Source organism: Calonectris borealis, chromosome 15 (genome assembly GCF_964195595.1).
Source record: "Calonectris borealis chromosome 15, bCalBor7.hap1.2, whole genome shotgun sequence".
NCBI lineage: Eukaryota > Metazoa > Chordata > Aves > Procellariiformes > Procellariidae > Calonectris > Calonectris borealis.
The window spans coordinates 23,325,373-23,343,779 of NC_134326.1; the positions used below are offsets into that span (position 1 = coordinate 23,325,373).

At 57.4% G+C, this 18,407-nt stretch overlaps 1 protein-coding gene across 1 annotated transcript; it reads left to right on the forward strand.

The window, feature by feature from the left end:
- Window positions 1-654: 654 nt before the first annotated feature.
- CDX1 (caudal type homeobox 1) lies at window positions 655-12,663 on the forward strand. The gene is made up of 3 exons (XM_075163925.1): window positions 655-1,081; window positions 12,088-12,233; window positions 12,457-12,663. The coding sequence occupies exons 1-3, from the start codon at window positions 655-657 to the stop codon at window positions 12,661-12,663; spliced, it is 780 nt and encodes a 259-aa protein (XP_075020026.1).
- Window positions 12,664-18,407: the final 5,744 nt, after the last annotated feature.

Here is an 18,407-nt window from a genome sequence, read left to right on the forward strand (position 1 = left end):
GAGGGGTGGGTTTGCCCCCAGAGCCTTCCCTTCCCACCAGCCCCGTTTCCAAACCAGGCAGATGCTGCCACCGGGCGTGGGAAAACAGCACCCCAGAGCAAGGGTTCAGTGTCCCCCCATGTGGGGACGGGGCTTGTCCCCTGCCCGCAGCTGGGCTTCAATACCAGGGCTCAGACCAAGGCACCCTACTCCTGGGGTACAGATGGTTTCAGGGTGGGTGGGCTCCCTTGGGGCATCCTTGCAGGCAACACCCGCGATGCCCGAGTGTTCCCAAAGCCGGCTGCTACAAAGGTGGTGGCATGGGGACAGCTGTGGGGTGGTGACAGCAGAGGGGACGCGGGATCCTCAGTGCTCCCCGGGGTCACCCACAGCCTCAGCCCCCCTGCAGCTGGGGTGGGAGGTTTGAATTCACCCCCCTGCCCGCTGGGGTTCCTGCACTTTGAAATGCAAACCTGCCTTTCAATGCAAATGCTGTGAGAGGTTGGGCCCAATAAAAGCCTGTGGGCAGGGAGGTGCCTGGCCCCGGGACACAGCTCCCCAAGGCGCCCAGGTGAGCGGCGGCGAAGGAGGGGCGGCCGCCTCCCTGCCAAACCAAACCCGGCCCGCAGCCGGCGGTACGGCAGCGCAGCATGTGCGTGGAGCCGCCCGGGGAAGATGTATGTAGGTTATCTTTTGGATAAGGACACCAACATGTATCCCAGCCCCGTCCGGCATCCCAGCCTCAACCTCAACCCCCAGAATTACGTGCCGGGGCCGCCCCAATACTCGGACTTCGCCAGCTACCACCATGTGCCGGGGATTAACAACGACCCGCACCACGGGCAGCCGGCAGCCGCCTGGGGCTCTCCCTACACCCCTGCCAAGGAGGACTGGCATTCCTACGGGACCGCCGCTGCGCCTTCCACCGCCAGCCCGGGGCAGTTTGGATTCAGCCCCCCAGATTTTAACCCCATCCAGCCTCCAGGCTCTGGACTCCTGCCTCCGCCCATCAGCAGCTCGGTCCCCCAGCTCTCCCCTAACACCCAGAGACGCACGCCCTACGAGTGGATGAGGCGCAGCATTCCCAGCACCAGCAACAGCGGTAAGGAAATCCCCCAACCCTGCATCCCCGTGCCTTCCTCGGTGCAGAGGATCCCGGGGCTTGAAGTCCTGCGGGGCCGGATCCTGCTCTGCGGCTCTCCCTGCATGGGGACTGCTGGCAGGAACAGCACGCTTGACCTGCCTTCAGCATGGCACCTGGTCCCCAAAGAGCAGGGGGACGCCACTGACGAGGTGGCAGGGGCCGAGGATGGGCAGGGAGAGCACCCTCCTTCCGCGTTGCTGGCACCCCAGGTTATATGATTGGAAAGTCCTTTTCCCTGACCGGTGTCTGCCCCTGCACCCCTGCCCTTGCCTGCCGCCGCCAAGTGGGATGGGCAGACACCCCCGGGATCCCAGGGCCCTGCCAGCCCCGAGGGGGTGTTGGACGGGGTGTCTCGTGTGTGCAAGGGTGAGCGTTCGGGGCTGTGGCTGTGAGCCGACGTGCAGCTGCGTGCGAGAGCCTGTGTATGGGGGATGTGCATACGGGTGTGCAAGGTGCCTTACGCTGTGTGCATGTGTAGTGTGTGTGTGTACATGTACAGGGAAGGTACCATGTGTATATATGAGGAGGGAAGGTGCTGCATGTGCTGTGTGCATGTATGTAGGGTGTATTCAGCGCATGAGAGGTGCTATAGGCTCTGTGTGTGTGTGCAAGGTGCTGTAAGCAGTATGTGGCATGGCTTGCTGTATAGACAGCGTCAGTGAGTTGCGTACAGGGGATGCTACATGCTCAATGTGTGCGTGCAAGGTGCTGTGTGTTGAGGACAGTGCCGTGTGCGGTGCGTGTGCAAGGTGCAGTGTGTGTGTGTGCGTGCAGCGTGTGTGTGCACGTGCGGTGCGTGTGCAGAGCGCGGTGCGTTTGGGGACAGTGCCACATGGAGGGTGTGTGTGGGTGCTCCAGGTGCAGCACGCCGTGTGTGCATGTGCACAGCGTGTGGGTGCCGTACACGACGTGAGCGGGTGCCCCCGCTCCTGTGCCTACCACTGACCTGGGCACCGAGCGGCCGTGCTATCCCCAGGGTCCTGTCGCCATGTCCCCAGGGTCCTGTCCCCGCTGAACTCCTGACCTGGGGGCGCAGGGGGAAGCGTCTGGGCGACCCCAGCCCCCTGCCAGCGCTGGGCGGGGGGGCCCTGCTGCCCACTTCAAAGGCGGTGGGCAGATCCCCCCTTGGGGCCAGCCCAAATTGACAAGGTCTTCGCTTTGTCATGGAGATGGTGGCCGGCTCCTTGGGCAGCGAGGTGAGGCGCGGGGCCCTTTGTGCTGCCCTGCCCGCGCCCTTTCATCTTCCCCTCCAGGCTGCGATCGCCGCTGCCAGCCCAGCCTGGACCCGTCCTGCCTGCAGCGGGACCCTCTGCCCGCCAGGCTTGCCTAGACCTGCCACCCCCCTCCCTCTCCGGTGCTGGCCATGAGCTCCACAGAGCACTGCTGGGGACAAACTCACTACAGGAGTGGTCTGTGCATCTCCCAGGGCGAGTTTGCCTCGGTTGCCCCATATCCCTGGTGTTGGGGCCAGGGCTCCCTGTTTGGAAAGTGTCTCCGATTTTAGGCTTGTTTCTGGCTCCCCGCTGTCCCTGCGTGGCGCTGGCCAAGCCCCACGTAGAGACCCTCGTACAAGGGGCTCGTGCAGAGGTGCCTGGGGTCTTCCAGCATGGAAAATATCTCCTTATGTTTGCCAGATCCATGTGGTGGGGATGGGGATGAGGCTGTCCCAGCGGGACCAGTGGCTGCAGTGGAGCAGGCAAAACATCCCGATAAATGGAAAAAACCCCGGTCCGGAAAGAGGAGGGGAGAGGCAGGCTGGTATTTCCGGGCCCATTTTAAGCACTGAATATACCTATTTAGGAAAAATGCCTCCCCCTATACCCAGTGAGAGCCACAGGCGTGCAGGGGCTGAGGGCTTCCCTCTGCCCCGAGGTGGAAGGGGGGTGTGATCCTGCAGCCCTCCCCAGGCAGCTGGGACCCCGTCACTTCTGCAGGTTTTGTAGGTCCGAATGTCTCGGTTTCTTCTGAGGTGAGAGGTGGGAGGGAAAATGAATGAGGGGAGAAAGACATCAGCACACCTCTCCTCTGGAATAGGGGCACGGTTTTACACCCAGCAGTGGGGCGGAGATAAAACAGGGGCTTGAAAGTGCCTCTGATTGAGTTAGATGACAATTGAGTTGATTGAATTCTGGAAAAATATCATTAGTTGCTTAGATTGTATCTCTTAGATTAAATACATACAAAGGGAGAAATAAATCAGCCTTGTTCCCCTTGCATGCAGAGGAGGAGCTGCACCAGCCCAGCCCCAGCGATGCGGGGATGGGTGCTGGGTGAAAGCCCCTTTCTTGTGGTGCTTCCCCAGGTCGGATGACCAGCGAGGTCCCTTTTTAAGGCACTTGCAGATTAAGGACCTGTCCTTGCGTCTCTGCTGGGTCCAAGCCCAGCACTGCTGGTGCCAAGCGACTGCAGGATTCGGCCGGAGTGGGACCATGTGCTGGGAGATGGTGGGATGCAGCCCGTGTTTTCCAGGGCTGCCGTGTACATAAAAAAAAGAGCCTTTCTTCATTAAGCTTGAAAGACAGCAAGGCAGAGATGGTTTTGACATAGATAAGGGTGAAATTCTTAGATGAATCATTTTATTGAAATCAATAAACTGGACTTTAATCAGTCTGGATTGATTAACTGCCCATCTCACTGCAGTGGGAATAGGAGATGAATACGCAGACTTTTTTGCTATAAATATCAACAGTTTCATTGCGAATGCTATAAATCATAATACTTTAGAGGGTTGTAAATTAAGGTTCCCTCTCTGTCTTGCCTTTTATAAACAGCTCTTGGCTGCAGTTTGAAAGCTTTTGGGAAAGAGCTGTGGGGTGGTAAGAGAAAATGTTATACAGGGAATATGAGTGTGCTGGGGGCTTCTGCAAATGCGATCCAGAGAAAAATCAATGAGAAAGCTCCCAGTGACTCATTGCAGAGTCAGGCTTTACAGGGGGATAATTTTATATACCTGTTGCTAAATACATGCGTGCTTCACCTGGCTGAGTCAAGATAACCCTGCAGCAGAAGGGATTGCGACGCCAGAGGGCTGGTCGCTGGAAATCAGGAGTTAAAGGGAACCAAGCTGGAAGATATCCTCAGGCCTCATTTCTCTCTCCGATGTCACCTCTTTTTCTGCTCATAAAATCTTCACGAGCAGCGTGTCAGAGCCTCATGCTTCCTCCTTATTCGCAATTATTTGCAAACTTCCCTGTGAATTGCACCCCGGCTCTATAAAAAGCTCAGGAAGGCTGCTGGAAACGGCGGCTGGCTGAACTTTGAAATTCACCCTCTGCTCGTTAGTTATGCAAATCCTCAGATACTGCCTCTGGTCTGGCTTTTAGGTCACTAATCAAGCCAGGGCCGCAGTGCTAAATATTGCAAGTGAAAGTGCAATTGGGGCATCCCTTGGGGAGGGGAATGTGCTCAGGGCTTCGAGTGGTATCGGTGCCTGTGGTGCCCAGGCAGGTTTTGGGGTGATGGAGAGCAAATAGTGATGCGCCAAGCATGGGTGAGCAGCGACTTGCTGAGTGTGCAGTTTTCCGTCTCAGTTTTCACTATTTCCAGCTCAGTTTTCCAGCTCTATTTGTTGCCCTAGGGAGGGCTTCGAAAGATGGAGGAAAGAGTGAAAACCCCAATAATGAGACAGAAACATTTCCCCTGGGCAGGCAGTGTTCATGTGTGCATGGTACATTTTGGGGTGATGGTGGTGGCTGGAGGACAGTGCGTTTCCCTGGTCAGCCCCTACGTGGGGGACCCCTCTTTAGGACGTGGTCGCTACCCATGAGACCCCTTGCTCCCCCGGGTCACTCAGTGTGCGCGTGCATCGGGCCTCATCGGTCTTCTCCCCTTGAATTATTAACCCACAACCTGCTCCTGGCCCCAGCTGGGATTTGTTGACTGCTTAGCCTGCTGGCCAAGGTACAGGCCTTTCAAACTTTCCTAGAACTGACTTTCCTTGAACAAAAAGGGCTTCCCTGGAGCACTGGCGGTACCTACGTGATGGGCTTGGCTGGCTAATACCCCGGGATTAGCAGGGGGACGCTTTAAACCCCTGGCCAATGGCAGATGTTTCCTACAGGGGCCCTTCAAGGACGCCCACTCCAGCGCTGTTAGCTTTGCGATCGCCCGGATAAGGGGCCGGATCCTTCCCCGCGCTGCCCCACGGTCAGGATGGGCTGAGCCCTATGGGGCTGCAAAGGGGGAGAGGAGTCCTGGCGCCCAGCCGGCAGCACCACCGCCTCGCTGTCCTCCTCCTGCCGCAGCTGGGCCACAGCCAGCCGGGCGCCCGATCCGGATGAGCTGGATCCGGGCTCTGTGCCGTGGGGCTGGCGTGAAGGCGATGCTCTGAATCGGGCTGTTTCCAGCCCGCATGCACTCGCCAGCCCGCGCGCCACCCCGGCACGCCTCGCCCTCCCGCGCTGCTCGGTCTTTGACCGGGCGCGGGAGCCTGGCTGGCGGCGCTCGGCTCGGCGCTCATAAAACCGTGGGACCAACTGAAGGAATCCGCCAGCTGCCAAATGAAAGGGTTGAATCACTGCAGGGCTGGGGAATGCTTGCCCTAACGCCCAGCCTCAGGCTGCTGCCCCCGGGCTTGGAGCATCTCCTGTCGTGTTGCTCCGCATTCGAGAACGCGAGGTCGTGATGGGGAAGCGCTGGCTCGCGGCAGCTGCTGGCAGCTCTTCATCCCCTTGGGGCTTGCACCTCCTGGGAGGAGGATGAGGCTTGCAGGAGGGGTGCCTTCGCCCATGTGTGAGTGGGTGGGGGTGCAGATCTGGCCCCGTTCCGCTGTCCCAGGCTGTGCTCCTGCGCACCCGTCTGCGCTCTCCGAATCCAGCTCTTTGCCCGGGAGTTTCTGCCCCTTCCCAGCAGCTGGGCTGTCCTGTGCGGCTGTGCCGTGCACCAAGCCCTGGTCTCTGCCTCCTGGCTCTGCCAGTCCCATAACCTCCCGGCAAGCAAGCCCCAGCCTCGCACACTCACTTCTAGCAAAGCTGTGGGGCTTTTTTGGAAGCATAGACCTCGATCCTCTGTGTGCAGGAGACTAGAAGGCCATCAGTGTCACGGTTTTAGAATCATAGAATTGTTTAGGTTGGAAAAGACCTTTAAGATCATCAAGTCCAACTGTTAACCTAGCACTGCCATGTCCACCACTAAACCATGTCCCTAAGCACCCATTTTACATACCTCCAGGGATGGTGACTCAACCATGTCCCTGGACAGCCTGTGCCAATGCTTGACAACCGTTTCAGTGAAGAAATTTTTCCTAATATCCAAGCTAAACCTCCCCTGGCGCAACTTGAGGCCATTTCCTCTCGTCCTATCGCTGTTACTTGGGAGAAGAGACCAACCCCCACCTCGCTACGACCTCCTTTTAGGTAGCTGTAGAGAGCGATAAGGTCTCCCCCGAGGTTTAGGGACAGTGAAATGAGCTGGGCTTTCTGGCCCGAGTGTCAGCATCACCGCTGCGCAGCGCGGCCGCCGTCGCCTCTGCTCGGCAGAGGGAGCATCGACCCCTCCGCACAGAGGCAGCTGGAGCACATCTGGCTGCCAGACGGGGATGGAGGCTCCTGAGCGTTAGGAGCTGACTCCAGCCCTCTCCCAGGCCTGGGGTCTCTGTCATGGGGCATCGCTGTGCCGGCTGCCCCCCTCTTTGCAGTCGGGGGGATTTCCCCCCATGGAGCTGCAGAAGGACCAGGGGTTAAGCTGCCCGGGGAGTCCCACCAGCGATCAGAGCCCACGGCACTGACCCTGGGACTCCACTCTGGTTTGAAACTGCTTCTGTGCTTCAGTTTCTCCATCCGCAGCATTGCCTAAGCGACGCTGGTGGTGGGGGGAAGTTTTACTTGATGCTTTCCCTGTGGAGGAATGGCAAATCCTGATAGAACACTGATTCTTCTGGGATGAGAGGATTTTATCCTCTTTGCAAGTAGGTGCTGCTCATTCAGAATAAAGCAGCTTTATCATGGAGAGAAAGCACCCACTCGGTGGGGACAGCCTTGCACCCTGTTTTGCTGCACTTTAACTCCAGTGTCGACAAGTTCTTTCCTTGGTGCTCATTGGTGACGGGACTTTCACACCTGATGTTTTTCGGCAGTAAAATATTGTAGTGCCATCGGATGGTGTGGAAATGCACCCAGTGCAGGCAGATGAGGCTGTACGGACGGAGACACTGCACGGCCAGAGCATTGCTGGGAAGGTGAGACCATGGAGGGCTGCTCCGGGAGCATGTTGCCCAGGCTTTTTGTGCCAGTCATGCGAGGAGCTGCCGCGCAGCGGGGCGTGCAGAGCTGCCGAGCACCCGCAGGGCTGGCCTGCCTGGCAGCAACGCCGCTGTCCCCCACGCCAACACCTCCCGTGCAAAGCAGTGTGCAATGCGCCCGTGTCCCCAGGCCTCAAGGACCTCTGCAGTGGGGCGCGACAGCGCGTCGGGGCTGCTGTACCCCGCTGCCCTGATCGGAGTCCTGATGGCTGCATAGCGGCTTCCCATGGAGCCAGGGTTTGCAGCTGCTGCAATTTTGAGCTGCTTTGACCTGTGAAATAGAGACCTTTAGAAAAGTGTGCAGGTTTATGCTCCTTATTGCTGGCAGCCGTGCTGCTCCTGCTGTGGCTGGGAGGGCTGTGTCCCACGGATAGGGATGCTCCGTTCGGAGCTGGCCTGATCCCCTCTTAGCCATCCTGGGCACACTGGGCTGGGTGCGTCGCTCTGTGGGACTGGGGAAAAGACAGGCTCCAAAAAAGGTACGCCAGCTCTTGCTCCTTCGTTACTTTCTGCCTCCTCCCAGGGTGCCGCAGCCACCCCACAGTCTCTTTCCTCCCTGGTTTGAACTAGCCCCTTCCCAGCGCTTCCTAAAGCGGCTCAACACCAGCCTCAAAATACCCCATCACCCTACAGCCTATCTGTTAGGGTGTTTGGGGGACCATTTCTTATTGAAAGCCATCCTTTGGGCAGGCCAGGGCTGAAGAGGGTGAATTACCACCTCCCTGGCAGCCTCCACTGTGGCCATGAGGGTGCAGAGCCCAGGATGGAGGGCACAGGGATCTGGTTTGATTTTCCTTTCCCCTGTCCCTGCTTCCCTGGCAGCCACGGTCCAGGGCAGGAGCTCCAGCATCCCCATCCCTGGGGCAGGCCTGCCATGCAGAGCGGATCCGAGCTGGGGGGTCGGGACCCCATCCCCCTGCGTGTGTGTGAGGTGTGCACACTCAGGAGCGCATCCTTTGGGGTTTGCACAGCACATTAAAGCTATTCCCTTATCTAATCACGGCTCAGGTGAGTGCTATTAGGGTTATACATTAACAGTGGCAACGACACCCTCTCCCCACGCAGCCATTGGCCCTGCCTTGATCCCAAAGCCGAAACCCTTCCCACTGGCCCTGCAAATGGCTGCGTTTGGCTGCCCGAGCTGTTCCTTTGCCTGGTCTTTTGGGGACAAGGAGAGACTTTAAATGCATAGCAGGGCTGGAAGGGGCTAGCAGCTGTGCTAGGAGGCATCACCAGCATCCCCTTTGCACCCCATGCACCCCACCTGCGCTCCCCTCCCCTGCAGCAGCAGCAGCTCCGGGCTATCCCGGTGCTGTGGGACAGCCCAGTCCACCTCCAATGGGCTTTCCTGGAAATGCGGGAGTGGCTCCATCCCTCTGCTTGGCCGTGCTCCCCGCTGCGGCACCAGGGTTTCCTCGTAGGTACGAGGACTCCCCATAAGGAGCCAGGGTCCCGAATTTCCTCTTTCCTTTCACAAAGCCATAAAAAGTTTTCAGGAGTGAGTTAAGTGTAACCCAGCATTCATATTCAAGGTAGTTGAATTATTCATTGTCAATAGTATTTCTTGCGAGTCCTTTTCTTTTCCTCGTGAATCACCCACAATACATTCCCGAATTCAGCAAACATCACCGAAACCAGCAATTAGTCGAGATGAATAACTTTCCATCTCTGGCTTGGTCGTGAGCCCTCTGCTTTGAGTCTTTGCTACCTGATATTGGGCAGCGAGAGACTGGTGCCCAGCTCACACGGTGACGGCTCGCCGGCACGGTCAGGTATCTGCCAGACCTGAGGCAAAGCACAGGCTTCATCAGGGATGAACGGTGAAGGGGGAGTAACAAAGAACAAGCTGTGATGGATCTATTTACAGCTGCAGCAGAAAATAATAATTCTTGCTGAAATTCTTGGCATATGTGGTATTCACAAACTGCCTTATTTCTTTATTCTTTAATTTTTTTTTCTTTATCTGTCAATTCCATTGCTTTCCAGCTGTTTTTTTCTCCAAGCAGTGGTATTCAAATAGCAATATTGCAAATAAGATCATTTTAAAGTCATTATCTCTGCAGAAAAGTTTTTGCTTTCAAATGAAAAAAGAAAGTTAAATTTATATGAGAAAGAAAAAAACTTGTAGGAGTCCCTGAGCCTGGAGCAGACAGAGGGAGCCTGGTTTCTCACAGAGCTGCTAAACCCCGCATAAATGTCTGCTGGCGCCTCATTTATTCTGTAACTCCCTGGGAATTGCTGTGTTTGCAAATTCAGCACAGGTCTCTCCTGGGCTGGGATGCAGAAGTCCTCACCAACAAACCCTTCACCTGCGGAGCGGCAAGAGGAGGCAGTGACCCCACGGGAAGGGCAGGGGTCCCATGGGAGAGTGAGGGGAGAACGTGGGGTCCTGTGTGGGCCGCGCGTCCATGTATCTGCAGACATCGCCATACACATCTTGCTCAATCAAACTACCTTTTTTACCCTATTTTTACCTGCAGAGTCACGCTGTGTGGCCAGAGGCAGGTTTGCTCTCAGCGGTGGTGAGGAGGGATTTGGTGTTCGCTTCCAAACAGCCCCAAGATGAGCTGGGCTCTCCGCTCTCTAAAATGGTGACTCAATTCATCACATCCCTCAAATACGAGTTAGTGGCTAAAGCCCAGCCCTGGTGCTGGGAGATTTGGTTTCTACTCATGGCCGTGTTGCTGTCTTGCCGTGCTCCCTTTGGTGCTGCTTGGGGACTGCAATGAGACCCTCAGCCATCCCGGCCAGCCCCTGGCACCATCCCGCTCATGTTGTGCTGAGCCCGTGCCAGCACCTACTTTCAGGAGGAATGGCAGGAGGACACTGAGAGTGACATAGTCACAGAAATTGAATTGCAGGGCTGCTGCTTTTGTGCCTGGGAGCACTGGGGTCAAGTCCCAGCAGGGTGAGACGCCTCCCGTGCCCACCCCGGTTCCCACGTGCACCCAGGGGTGCACACACACTCATGCGCTTCCACACATGGTTTGCTCGGTGGCCAATGGCAGGAGCAGGACCTTTGCTGGCCTTTGCTTATTTAGTAGAAAACCAGCTGCCTTTTGGCATCCCATGGGATGCTGCAAGGGAAATGACCCCAGGGGAGCCCCTCTCCCACTTGCAGCGTACCGCGGCCGTGGGTTGTCCTGTCTCCAATGATCTTTTACATTTAGCTTTCAGCATCAAGGTGGCTTAGGAAAGTCCCCATCTCCTTGCAATGGGGAAGCAGGGGAGAAACACCCTTAAAAATAAAACTGAGTTGGTTGAAAACCAGATTTGCAGCCTGGGGCTTGGGGTTTTGCTGTGTGGAGATTCTCTGATGTCTGATTAGGGTTGAGTCCACTCTGGAGTCTCTGAAGCGCAGTTTTGCTCTGCACCACCCAAACTCCTGCTTCCACTAGGATGGTCAGAATATAATAATATTGCTAAGACACCTAGATGTCAATCAGATTTGGCCCAAACTGATGGATGTACCAAGGACTCGTTAGGGGGAATGGGTGAACAGGACGGCAGGCACACAAAGATCCCCTTTCCTGGGGGAAGCAGGCTGCAAGTGAGGTTATACAGGTTGCTGGGTCATTAGAAATCCCTCCCTGCACATCCACAGCAGTGATGGGCAGTATCCTGTCCACGCTGGTACACCTAGGGCAGCCTCAGGGAAATCCATGGAGCTGTTCTGGGCTTGTTCCTGTCCCTTTCCATGGCAGCACTGCTCTCAGCAGCAGAAATTCAGAAGAAGATGGGCAAATGTGTCTGCCAGGCAAACAAATGGCCGGGTTCCCACTCAGAAGGACAGTGGCTGCTCAGCTGAAAGCATGGCTCCATCAGTCCCAATGCCCTGGAATGGCATTTTGTTATTTCAGGTGGAGAAGCAAATATTCACAGTTGTGTTTGTTCTCAGCCCGTGGGCTCTTCTGCAGAGGACTTGTCAGCAAACTGCCGGGCATGGGCTATTTTTTACCATATTTTTCTGCTAGAAAGTGGGCAGGTGCTGCCTCTTGCACAGAGGAGATATGGGGCTCGATGGCCCCAAGCTCTGTCCGCATCTGGGGGGCCCGCAGGTGAGATTTGGGCTGGCTTTGGTCAAACAAAGCTGGCCCACGGATCCAGTCCCTGGGAGTGCTTGTGCACTATGTGGGCCTTCTTCAGTGCATCTTTAAGGACTGCACCAAATGAATAAGCTGCTGCACTCCATTTGAGCTCGGTATTGGGAGGAGGAAAATAACCCTCTTGGTGGAGAGAAATGCTGTCATCCCTGGGTTTTCCCTCTTTCCCCTGTCCTGATCTGTGTGCCTTTGAGTGATGGCACCTTGGGTTTGGGCTTCCTGGCAAAGATCTGGGCTTCCCTCAGCCCTCCCAGGCTGTATTTTTGCAGGCAGCTTGTCCTCAGCCCACTGCAGGGCTTGCAGCTCTGCTCCTCTCAGGGACGATGTGTCATGGCATGTGGGATTTATAGTCCATCTTCTTGGGATGCCTCTGAATCCTTCCTGTTCTTTCTACCAAGCAATTTCCGCAATGCCCAGGTGCTTTCCAACACGGAGAAACACCCTGGTGCTACCCAGGGTGGGCATTAAATCCAGTAGGACCCTCACAACTCTCTTTTCCATGGGTCCCCAGGGACTTGCCATGTTTCTCCTGAGCTCTCCACAGGTGGCTGTGTCCTTGGTGATGCTCCTATCCCTCCCTTCTGTCCCCTCTCAGCTCACCCCAGCTCTGCTTTCTCTGCCAGGCAAGACCAGGACGAAAGACAAGTACCGGGTGGTGTACACGGACCACCAACGCCTGGAGCTGGAGAAGGAGTTTCACTACAGCCGCTACATCACCATCCGCCGCAAGGCTGAGCTGGCCGCTGCCCTCGGGCTCACCGAACGGCAGGTCAGTGCTGCGGTGTCCCAGGAAAACCCACGTCCCGGGTGGAGATGGGGCTGGGGAGGGGAAGAGCTGCAGCCCAAGAAGGCAGCTGTCCCACCTTGCTCCGCGTTTCTGCCTTCTATTCCGAACTCCAGGATGTTCCCCCTGGGCCAGGGGGACCCCGAGGGTTGTCACCCTTGGCTGCATCTGTCCCCATCTCTGCATTGTTGTCTTTGTCTTTCTGCAGGTGAAAATCTGGTTTCAAAATAGGAGGGCGAAGGAGAGGAAGGTGAACAAAAAGAAGATGCAGCAGCAAAGCCAGCCCACCAGCACTACCACGCCGACCCCACCAGCCGTCGGCACGCCGGGACCCATTGGAGGCCTCTGCAGCAGCAGCGCCCCGAACCTCGTCTCCTCGTCTCCACTGACAATCAAGGAGGAATTCATGCCTTAACCCCTTTCACCAGCTATAGACACCAAGAGATAAGCACTAAGCAGCAGAGCCCAGCCGGTCCGTGTGCTCTGAAGAGTGACAGCCCCTTCCCAAAGACACGATGGTGCCCAGCTGAACCAGCAGGGCTGGGCGAGGTGGCACCGGGACCTTCCCAAGGGGCTGGTGGGCTCTTTCCTACGTAAAAGCCATAGGTTAGGTAGTATTGCTCTCCAGTAGGAAACATGCACCGGTCTGGTCTCTAGTATTTGCAGCCCAAAGCGAGGTCCTAATGTCAGCAGAAGGACGCGGGCTTTCCTATGGTGCTTCAGGTGGAGCTGGTAGGACACTTCCTTCAGTCCTCCTGGTGATCCAGCTGCCTGGCGCTTCGGGGGCAGTTCGAACAAGACTGAACTAGAAAAAAGACCTGGCTGGACTCAGTGCAAAACAAATTTCCGCTGAGCTGGTCTCCTGGATCTGCCACGCTGGGAAAGGGGGGTGCCGAAGGCAGAGCAAGTTGGACTGCAGGAGCCAGGCAGGACCCTCGGCCATGGGACCCAAGGGGGGACTCCTTTAAGCCACGGCGATGGTGGTGAGCCGGAGCATGCCCTTGGTGAGAGTCCCAGCACATCCCCACCCACGTTCCCCAGCCACCCCAGCAGCACCCGTTCCTGCGCCCCCCAGCTCTGCCCCTGCAGCCACAAAGAGCCACGCGGAGACTGTCCAGCAGCCCTGGTGCCCCTGGCTGTGCCATGGCAAGGCAGCACTGCAGCCATCCTCCACCTGGGGCACAGGGGGAGGGGAGGAGAGGAGCCAGGCGTAGGCGTGCTGGAGCCCTGAGACCACCTTCCAGTGGGGAAGGGGAGGAGAACAAGAAGGTTTGCCATCAGGACGGGTTGCAAGAACCAGCCCAAGACTGTCCAGAAGGGCCGATACTGGGAGATACTTCGTGGTGCTGCTCCAAGGGAGTGCAGCCGCTGCAGGCACTGGGAGCTGCTGCCGGGGCGGAAAGGGACCACCTCAGGCAGAGGAAGGGCTGGCGCGTGCCCTGGTGTTAGGTGATGGAGAGGTGGTTTCCAGAAAGACAGAGAAGTGGGGTTTTACTATTTTATTCAAAACCCAAAGGATTCCAGGTTTTTCTCTCCGTCTCCCCGCTCCTCCCTGCACTGCATCACCTCTCGCCCACTGTGTGCCCTAGGCCAGTAACTGATACACCTCTTTTCCTGCTGGTGAACTGCAGCTGAATAGTGCCTTCACCCTGCTGAGTCCTGACCGCTGTATTGGCCCAGGTTTCCGATGCCCCAAAGGCCAGCGGGGCATGGGTGGGACACAGGAGGGTCTATGGCTCCCGCTCAGGGCTGTGCCGGTTGCTCCTGGGCTGCGGCTTCCCAAGACCAAGACAGGTCTGAGGGTGCATGGGCCTCAAGTGGCAGCTCGCATGGCCTTTCCCAGTGCCATTTCTCTGAGCTCCAGAAAGGTGGAGCAGCAGACATGTCCCCCGCTGCCTGCAGAGCGCCCAGCCGAGCCCTCACATCGCACCCGACACTGCTTGTGCATCGCATCCCTCGGCCGCCCTGTCTGCCTCACACTGCTCCCGGCCCCTCACGGCCCAGAAAACAAGGTGCCCAGGCACGCTGCAGCTTTTACAAGCGAATCCCTGCCATCCCACTGTGCCTGTCGCCCCGCTCCATCTCTCGTAGGGTTTGGGTCTTCCTCCCATGGGAGCCACTAACACCTCCTTCGGCCACCGCTGCCGGCTGCGCTGGGTGGCGAGGACGAATGTTTGCATTGGCTTGGGACTTTGGCTCAGATTTTGTGTATATAAGGCAGAACTGGTTTTCCTTTTTATTTTTTAGGCATCGGTGAAAATAAAAGCGAGCAGGAATCCCACACACCACGGGTTTGTTGCTGTCTGCCTGCTGCCCACGGTGCTGTGGTAGGGGAGGGATGCTGGCTCCAGGGTCACACTGGTGCCAATGCCCCCAGGCGTGGCCAGGGTCAGAAGCAAGGGGTCCTGCCCAGCCCCACCAAAAACGGTGCAGATGGATGTCTTGATGCAGCAGCCTTGCTCCTGCAGCATGCGGTGTGCCCATCTTGCAGGGGCATTGCTGGGGGTGGCATGGCCTTTGCCACCAAGAGGGCTGGCTGTGCCAGGCGACCCAATGGCTGCAAGCTCACAGCCCCGGGGGCAGCCAGGGAAAGGGTGAGGCCAGGCTTGGGCTGGCGGAGGCCAAAGAACAAGGCCAGCTGCCCACGGACGTGGCCACCTCCCATTGGTGTCTCCTGGCCTCTAATCTTTTTTTATGGCTGTTGACAGGCTGAATATCCTCCTTGTCCAAGAAGAGCAAACAGAGAACGAGGATGTGAGATAGTGCCTGGGACAGCTGGCATCAGTGCGTGACACTCTCCTCTCTCCATCCCAGCCACGTCCCCCTGGATCTGCAGGGCATCGAGCAAGGGGCTGCCCTTGAATCCCTGCCCCAAAATGTGCCAAGTGCTGCCTGGAAAGAGGCGGGGACATGTATGCTGAGGTGCCCGGGCAGGGCAGGTGGCCGTGGAGGGACACCTCATGCAGGATAAAGTCCTCATGGGTGGAGGAGATGGAGGAGCAGGGGCAGGATGAGGTGGCGTTGCAGAGAGAGGGACAGAGCAAAGGGTTTCTTCCTGATCTTGCAACAGCAGCTGCACCTACCACTGCACCCTGGTGACCCCGTACTCACTGGCACAGCACCTGGGCTGCCCGCGGCATGGGACCACCACCTCCCTGCACCCCTGCAAGGGGAGGTGGGGCATCAGAAGCTAAAACAGGCCAGGGGAGGCAAAGGAAACGGAGCTGGTGCCACATAGGAAAAGGGATAGGACTGGATGGGCCACCTGCCCAAAGAGCTGGGCCGAACTGGGGCAACTGGGGTCCACTTCCGCGTGGAAACTCCAGAGTGGTCCCCACGCTGGGAGCTGGCTCCACACGTGGTCCTCCCTCACCAGGCTTCGCCTGCCTTTGACATCCAATTTTGTCATTGCCACATGGGGACAGCCGGTGGGATCCTGCCCCGGCAGCCCAGCCCTGGGCATCACCATCGCCTGCGAGGTCTTGCTCAAGGGGGAAGCTTGAAGGGGAACAGAGTCCTGGGGGGGATGTGAAACATGCATCTTCCAAATTCACTCGCTGCTTTGGGGTGCCCACGGGTGGGCGAGACAAGGGGCTGGGCTGGAGGGAAGATGCTCCGCCGCCCGTCCGGAGAGGCTGCGGGTGCCGTTGACAGGATGAAATTCCAACTGATACCCTAATCTGGCGCCTGCCTGTTTGCACAGCAGGGTAAAAGTCCACTGAGCCGTGGGCTGTGCCCTTGGGTCTCTGCCGCCCGTGTGTGCACAGGGAGCTGGCGCTGGCAGGAAGAAGCAATAAATGCACCCACACGCCCAGCCACCCCTTCCCCCAACACACACACACGCCCCTTGGCCTGGTGACGAAATGCATCTGCTGCGTCCCCGCTCCAGTGTCCTCCCCTGCTTCCCTGAGCCGTCGTTTGGGCAGGGATGGGTGAGCCCTGCAGGATCCCCCCTGTTCCATGTCACCTTGGAGGTTGCACCCCCAGCAGGTGACAGGCACCCGGTTTTAGCACCTGCAGCAGCTGCCTCCCGAGTTGCACAGCCCCACATGAAGCCTGGTCCTTATGGGGACAGCCTTGTCCCCAACAAGCCCCTGCAGTTTCTTCCTGTTCCTTCCTCTGTGCTTCCCACCAGCTCCCACTGCCTGGCTACGCCCCTCCTCAGAGAAATCTTGAAATCATCATCAAAATAAGGCCACTCACACCAGGTGGCCAAAAATGCCGCCGGCCTGCCAGCAGCCTCCGGCATGGCACGCTTCCCAGCGGTGACTAACAGGAGCACCACTGCCGTTGTTGCCTTCCTTGTGTCTTGTGGAGCGGATCTGGGCACAGTCCCATCTTGCTGCCAGCCACCTTCTCGCCTCTTCCCGGGTGGCTGCCGCAGGGATGCAGGTGGGCTACCCGAGCAGGGTGGGCAAGGGTGTTTCCCCAGCCTGTGTGCTGCCCTCTCTTTTCCCTGCAGCTGGCAGCACGGGCAGTGCCAGTGCCTGTCAGGTACTGTACCGGGATGGAGAGACATGTTTGCTTTCCTGCAGCCCTACCACCCTGTTGTGCCCATGCTTCAGCCCATGGAAAGAGAAAGGTTTACCTGATGTCCCAGGGGTGGCTCAGGGGTGGGGTGAGAGAAGGCAAAGCTTGCTAGAAAATGCTTGCAAGCCCCATGTGTGCTTCCTAGTGCCGGGCCCTTGGGGATCAGGGCACGGGGACAGCTGTGCAACACCGCTGTCCTCCGCCTGAGCTCTCCTGGGTTTTCTGGGGTCCCTAGACTGCACTGCTCCTCACAGGAACACCCCTCTGGCTCCTACCGCCTCTGGCGGGTGCTGTTCCATGAGATGGGGCTTTTGCTGGCTCCAGGGCGATGCCAGACTCGAGCCAGCTCTGCAATGAGATGCTGGAGCACCACAGATGCCTGGGGTGGTATTGTCTACTCCTAGGCATACTCAGGCAATGGAGAGCTGATGGTGCTACCAGAGCAGCACCAAACCAGAAAAAGGAGCTCCAGACACAGAGCAGCCCACCGGCAGCAGTATCAACATGGACATTTCAGGGTAGCATCAGCCCTGTATGTCTCTGCTGGTAAATACTGCCCTGAAGACAAGAAGACGGGGCCTTGAAGTCCACCCAGGAAAGGCTGGGTGGTTTGTGCAGGGCTCACTCCTTGCTGGTGACATGGGGCTGGGGCAGCTGTAACAAGGTGGCACCAGCCTCTCCGCTTCTATGCTGTGGCAGTGGCCGTGGGACACTTCTCTTTAAGTGGATCCAGAGGGAAAAAGCCCTCTGGTGATTCAGATCACACAGGCATGAAAGGCAAACAAAGCATCCCTGCCCCAAGCAGGGTGGAAGGGTGAGGCTGGGACAGTGCCCAACGCGGCCCCCGGCCATCAGCCTGGCCAGCTCTGGGCTCAGCATTCCCTGCCAGCATCCTGGCAGAGGGAGAAGCGACGGGTAAGTCCAAGGCAGGTAAAACCTGGATGGGTGAATTCCCAAAGACTTTTTTTTTGAGGAAGCTGTGAGTGTGTGAAAAAAGATGTTTGTTGGGTTATATAGTTTGCTCCTTCCTTTTTTCTCGCTGGGAAATCCGGGTAAATGTTAGCTCTGAAAGACCCACTGTACAAATGCTGAGCCACTTCATCGTGTTGGATTCTGAAGAAATATGTCTTTATGCTCGGGATCCGTTTCCTTTCAGGGAAAATTTTCAGAAGTGCTTGGAGGGCTGTAGGAGCATGACTGCCATTAGACGTCAGGGAGATTTGCTCTTACATCAAGTAGGCTGGGTCCTCTCAGTCCCAGCCCTGTGATTGTCCTCCGCATCCCCAATGCTGCCTGCTCAGCCTTAAACCTGAGCAAAGCAGCTGGGGACGGATCTGGGGCAGGTTGGCGCACTGTAGGGCATCTGCAAGGAAAAGGGACACACACACCCTGATGGACTGGGCACAGTCCAGGGAGAAAGTGAAGGACAAGAGGATATTATCAAGGGGAAGAGGCATTACTGTGGGTCCTGATGTAGACAGCAGCTCTCCTGGTACCACACTGGCCCTGAGGCATGTGGGGTTGTCCCCTCTTGCAGCCCCGCAGGGGGTATTTCCCACCATGGTAGAAGAAGCCACAGATCAGCTCTCTGCCACCTCATTGGGGATTTGACTGAGCATGAAGGGGAAA

Bases quoted from the DNA above. Each gene is read 5' to 3' on its own strand.
- CDX1 (XM_075163925.1), top strand. From the start codon at position 655: ATGTATGTAGGTTATCTTTTGGATAAGGACACCAACATGTATCCCAGC. The intron at 1,082-12,087 runs GTAAGGAAATCC...TTTCTCTGCCAG, and splicing joins TCCCAGCACCAGCAACAGCG to GCAAGACCAGGACGAAAGAC. The intron at 12,234-12,456 runs GTCAGTGCTGCG...GTCTTTCTGCAG, and splicing joins TCGGGCTCACCGAACGGCAG to GTGAAAATCTGGTTTCAAAA.